Below are 6,000 nucleotides of genomic sequence, written 5' to 3' on the forward strand. Positions count from 1 at the left end.
GAAGTAGATGAGTAGCAGCATGCTAACAATATGCTGCTCCTTCGCTTTCTTATGGGAGGATGGGGGGACCTGCTTTGGGGGGCCATAACATGGCCCCCCAAAGTCCAATCTGTCTGAAACTTGGGTGGTTGTTAGAGAAGGGTTAGAGGAAGGTCCCCACCAATTTTGGGCTTATTCGGTGGGAAAATGCCTCCCCCAGACGTCCGGGAAGACGGAGGCATTTTCCCATTGAAAAGCCGAAAGAAAGCCGAAAGAATCCCGAAACGTTTCGGCTTTTTTCTTTCGGCTACCCGAAACGTTTCAGCATTCCCCGAAACGTTTCGGCATTCCCCGAAAGAAGCCGAAACACTTTTGTTTCGGCATTCTTTCAGCATTCTGAATGCCGAAACGCACATCCCTAGTGACGAATGACACTTGAACAGCAAGTGTATTTCTCCCTGTTCACTTGCCCTCCACTCAATCCACTTGCCATTCAAGTGTCATTTGTCACTTGTAGCTTGGCCCTTAGAGGCTCTGAGGGGTCCTGTTGCAGTCGGTGAACTGGCAGGGACGGGGGATGAGAGGCTCTGGGTCATGATAATAGTCTTTTTTAAAGAGGAGGGAACATCTTACATCTGGGGTCACCTTCCTCTTTGGTAAACACGGTATTGTCTGAGAACTGGTGTCAGCCCTTGTAGCTCTCTCTATGGGTCATCTGTTTGTTTCTCCTCAGAAAAAGTCCAGAAGGAGCTAGACGCCACCGTGGCTCCCTCCCAAACGATCTGCTATGAGGACCGCAAGAACCTGCCCTACACAAATGCTGTGATTCACGAGGTCCAGCGCTTCAGTAACATTATCGCCATTGGGGTACCTCGGCTATGTGCGAAAGACACGATGATCCGACAGTTTCCCATTAAAAGGGTAAACCAATCTCCTTTCTACAACTCTCTTTTTAATATTGCAAGATATCGCTCAGATTTCTTTATTTCTTTTGGGGGGTGGCACTTCCTTCCTTCCTTCCTTTCTAGGGGTAAATCCTCCCTTTACCTCAAAACTTTGGAGAAGAATTTGCATTCAAGGGTGAAGGAGGTCTTCCTAGTCCATCAAAATGCCGAGCATATAGATGCTCGCTTTGGCTGCTTCATCTAAGGGCCAAGCTACACGTGACGAATGACACTTGAACGGCAAGTGGATTGAGTGGAGTGCAAGTGAACAGGGAGAAATACACTTGCCATTCAAGTGTCATTCGTCACTTGTAGCTTGGCCCTTTGAGAGAGCTATCTTCCATACTTTGCCTGATTCTGTGTCAGTCCCTAGCAGTTGGATCCCTCAAGCCCATCTTCAGTAAACACACATTGGTTTCAGTAGAATAAGCTTTACTGGAATCCTTTCAGTTCAGGTCTGCTCTCTCTCACACGGAGTTTGGCAGAAGTGACAGTTCAAATGAGACATTCATTATTATATATTATAGTTGGTTTTCCTTCTGTAACAGTTAAAAATTGGCGCGCAAGAGTTCTGTGAAACTATTCTTATTTAGACTACCTGCTTGGTACACAACAAGAGTTCTCGGTATTTGGGAAGAGTGGTGTGAGATCTTACTCCTAGACAGATCAAGGTCATAACTAGCAGCGACTTGCATATTTCTCTGAGGGCCAAGCTACAAGTGATGAATGACACTTGAACGGCAAGTGGATCGAGCGGAGCGCAAGTGGAGGGCAAGTGAACAGGGAGAAATACACTTGCTGTTCAAGTGTCATTTGTCACTTGTAGCTTAGCCCTCAGATAAGAAAGGAGGCACACTCGGGTCTCACAGAATGAACACCTTACAGTGTAAGTGTGAACAATCATGCAGAAATAATAGCTGCTGTCTAAGGAGCGCGCTCACTATTCACGTCCCTATTCTATGAAATCTGTCATTTATTTCCACCTATTTTTAACTGATTAACCACCGGTGGCAGAACCTCTGTTCCTATGCCATTACTGGTCAGTTTTCGTAGGAGCTTTAGATGGTGGAAAATCGAACAATAAAGTGTCTATTGGATCACTCATTTCTATACGCTGGTTGCCAAGTGGGAGAGGCAAGATGCCCCTTTGCAGAAGCCAAGCTAATGCTTCCTCATCTTGGCTTCTCTAACAGTTGTGGTCTTAATGACACTTTCTACCTGTTCATGTGAGAAATGAAGCTGACGGTCTATAATTCACTCCTTTCAAGGGCTTCTTCTCCTCAGAGGATTCAATCTGCCCTTTGGTCAATGCTTCTACACCCTCTGAGGCCTCCTGATGAAGTCAAATTGCCAACCTTGGAAGTTTTCAGGAAACATTGAAAAAGAACGTTATTCAGGAGAGCATTTGAGGGAAGTTAATGTGATGGCATTTGATAGCAGCTTTAATGAGTTGGGTCATAACTAGACATGTGCATGAATGGGGAAAAAACCCCCGAATACCCTGTTCGTCGTTTGGTGCCATCCACGAACAACGAACTATGAACATGGATGAACATGAACTGTTCCTGGACATGTTCAGTGTTTGTTGTTCATGGGGGCCAGAACTCCCCCCCAACTCCCCCCCACTTAGCCCCCCTCCCCTCAAACCCACTTACCTGGCCCTTTAAAGATCCCTTTAAACTATCAGCTGGCAGGCGGCAGGGGGGGAGTCCCCCCTGCCGCCTGCCAGCTGATAGTTTAAAGGGCCCTTTCCTGCCACATGCAAGGGGCAGGGCCCTTTAAACACCCCACAAACTGACCTTCGCAATGTCCAATACCCACCAAATTTGCAGGGGACACAGTCCTCACTGTCCTCTGAAGACCTCTCAAGTTTCAGAGAGATTGCACCCCAGGAAAGTCATGATCCACGGGTCCCCCCGTTGGCTGTCATTTTCTCTTCACAGTGACAAAAACGGGACTCTCTGCTGGAAGTACTTTGAAGGGTTAAAGCCAGAAGGAAAGCCAGAAGGAGTTCAGACAGAGTTCAGTCCCTCCCTGTCTCAGGTTGCCAAGGGGATTGATTGCAGCAGGTGGCAGACTGTCTGACTTGCCAAACAGCTGCCGAAGGCAATGAACGAGGCTTTTAATGACCACCTGTTCGTTTAGGATGGAGCCTCACGAACAGCTTGTTCGAGAACAGCAGATTAGGCTGTTCGTGGTTTTTTTTCTGTTCGTAATGCTGTTCGTGCCCATGTCTAGTCATAACCACAGAATGTGCTTTTATGGTGGTTTTAAATATTGGCTCTGCTCATATTTGTCTAATTCTGTGTTTGTATGCTCTTGTGTCTTCCTATGGAAAGAAAGGCAGGAAAATAGTTTAATAATCTCATATGTGTATTTCCTTGAGATCTTTTGCTGGTAGAGATCTTATTTATGAGGGCCTCTTTCCTTTCCCCTCAAGTTCTTTGCAGGAGCAAACTGAATTCTTGGCTTTCCCCCCACAGGGCACTATCATTTATCCCAGCATCGCTTCTGCCTTGATGGATCCTAATGAATGGGAGACACCCCGGCAGTTCAATCCGAGCCACTTCCTTGACAAAGATGGGAATTTCACCTGCCAAGAAGCCTTCATTCCATTTTCTATAGGTGACTGCACAGATCGGTGACAGCTATTTTAACAAATTGGGGCCCTGTGCTTAAAGTAAAAGAAATATCTCCAGTGCGTATGCATGTATTAAGGAGCTAGGGTGGCCCTGTGCCTATGTGATTATGTCACTTCCACTGACATCACTTCCGGGTGACATCATGGTGTGGATGCAGGAGTACATGCGCACTTTGCAATGGGCTGATTTGGGCCTCAAACAAGCCCAATTCGGCCTGTTTGAGGCCTAAATTGGCCCACTGAGAAGCATGCGCACGCTCCAACGGGCAGTGCAAAGACATCACTCCCAGGAGTGACGTCGTGACAGCATCCTGGGAAAACACCTTGGACGCCTGTTCCCACACCTTTCTCCCCCACTGGCCAGGTGACAGATGACAGGGAGTGGAGGGTGAAAACGAGGGATCCCCCACCCCCACCGGGAGAATGGGAGCTAATTTTGGCATAATCATTTCCAATGTGTACTACTAGCCGTTCGCACAGCCCCAGTCAAATAACAACTGTATTCAAGTGGCAAGTGTTCTCTGTTTTGTTTTCATTGTCCTTTGAACGAAGAGGCATTTATATTGCCCTCAGAGCTTCCACGCAAGAATTTTCTGTGCAATTTCCTCAGTCAGAAGTTAGTAGGTGGTGGTTCTAGGTGGTAGTAGGTATCAGGTTCTCTGGATTCCCAGCTGACATTTTTTAAAAACTATAAAGAAAGAAAGAAAGAAAGAAAGAAAGAAAGAAAGAAAGAAAGAAAGAAAGAAAGAAAGAAAGAAAGAAAGAAAGAAAGAAAGAAAGAAAGAAAGAAAGAAAGAAAGAAAGAAAGAATTACATGAGTGATATCTAAGGCACTTTACAATGTATGGGCAATTTTGGTATTAATCTCTCTCTTCCTCTCCCCCCCACCCTGCAGGGCATAGGATGTGTCTTGGCGACCATTTGGCAAGGACAGAGCTCTTTATTTTCTTCTCCAACCTTCTGAAGGCCTTCACCTTCCATTTGCCAGAAGGAGTGAATGAAATAAACATGGAGCCCATTTTGGGGGGAACTTTGCAGCCGCACTATTTTGAAATCTGTGCTGAGCCTCGCTAAATCTTGTGTAGACAAGTATGCATGCAACGGGGAAGCCACAGTACAGTGAATTCAAGAAGCTCGATTTCTGCTGGAAGTGTTTCTGGCTTCTTTGGAATTGTGGGAATCTCAGGTGTCATTGCAAGGAATTTTTAAGTTCCTTCATGATTGCCGAAGACATGCCTTAATTCTTTTTGACTATTTATTTTCCAGGTTTATCATAGATTGCAAGTCTTAGAGGTATGGGCCATATCAACCCAAGATGGGAAAAATACAAGATGGCAACTAAACCCAAAGCTCAATATTGTGGCAATTCTGCTGCCATCTTAGATAGTCAAAGACTTTGGCCATTTCCACACGGCTTACCTTGTTCTGAAAAACAGTGAAATCTCGTGTGTAATTGTGCGAGAAGATGTGATAACAGTGTCTTTCGCTGTTTTCCGGAACAAGATAAGCTGTGTGGAAATGGCCTTTGTCTTGACCTGTATGAGGTCAAAGGTCATAACTTACAGATTTATGTTCCCGGCTGATCATAAGATTCCCCGCAACCAAGGATTGTTAAACAAGTGTATTATATCCCACCCCTCGGATTATATCCTCCCTTTATTATATCTGTTTTTCTTCTGCTGCTACTATGAGATAACTGTACAATGCTGAGGGAAGACCTCTTGTGAGCGTACAGAACATGGGGAAGCTATGGCTGCTGGCGAAGTTGCTGATGTCATAGGGAGACTCAGGTGTGGCAGTCTCCTGTGATCATGTAGACCTCATGGCTTCCTTGCCTGAATTTATTTATTACTTATTTATTTAGAATATTTCTATGCCACTCAGCTAAGGGCAGTTGTTGATCTTACTCATTTTTAGGGAGGCACCTTCAGTAGGCTTTTCATAGATCAGGTCAGCTGTCTCAGCACAGCATAAGAGAAGCAGTCCTATAGACAGTTCTATAGATAGAGCTGTTGTAGCATAATGGTTAAGTGGTTGGGTTGTGCATCAGCCCTCTGCTGGTTTGACTCCCACTACTGCCATGAGCTCAGCAGGTGGCCTTGGGTAAGCCTCTCAACCCCAGCTTGCTGCTATATTGTGGAGATTATAACAACACTGACTTTATTAACCACTCTGAGTGTGGCACCAATCTGTCCAGAAGAGTGGTATAGATACATAGTTATTACTACTACTACTACTACTATAGATATGTGGCTAAACAGAGCTGTCTATAAGACTATTAATCCAAATGTTTACAGATACTCGAGTTGTTATGGGGTGGGGATTTTCTTTTTTCCAAAATTCTTTTTTTTTAGATATGGCTGTAGAGCCAGTTTGGTGTAGTGGTTAAGAGTGCAGGACACTAATCTGGAGAGCTGGGTTTGATTCCCCACTCCT

The 6,000-nt window shown here is 45.3% G+C and overlaps 1 protein-coding gene across 1 annotated transcript in view; it reads left to right on the forward strand.

The window, feature by feature from the left end:
• The window catches only part of LOC129331983 (cytochrome P450 2J6-like), a 28,575-nt gene extending 23,203 nt beyond the window's left edge, over window positions 1-5,372 (forward strand). The window contains exons 7-9 of the mRNA XM_054982709.1: window positions 713-900; window positions 3,407-3,548; window positions 4,460-5,372. Coding sequence (XP_054838684.1) covers window positions 713-900; window positions 3,407-3,548; window positions 4,460-4,638 — 509 coding nt within the window. The 3' untranslated portion in view covers window positions 4,639-5,372. The remainder of the gene's footprint in view (window positions 1-712; window positions 901-3,406; window positions 3,549-4,459) is intronic.
• The last annotated feature ends 628 nt before the right edge of the window (window positions 5,373-6,000 follow it).

Source organism: Eublepharis macularius, chromosome 6, assembly GCF_028583425.1.
Source record: "Eublepharis macularius isolate TG4126 chromosome 6, MPM_Emac_v1.0, whole genome shotgun sequence".
NCBI lineage: Eukaryota > Metazoa > Chordata > Lepidosauria > Squamata > Eublepharidae > Eublepharis > Eublepharis macularius.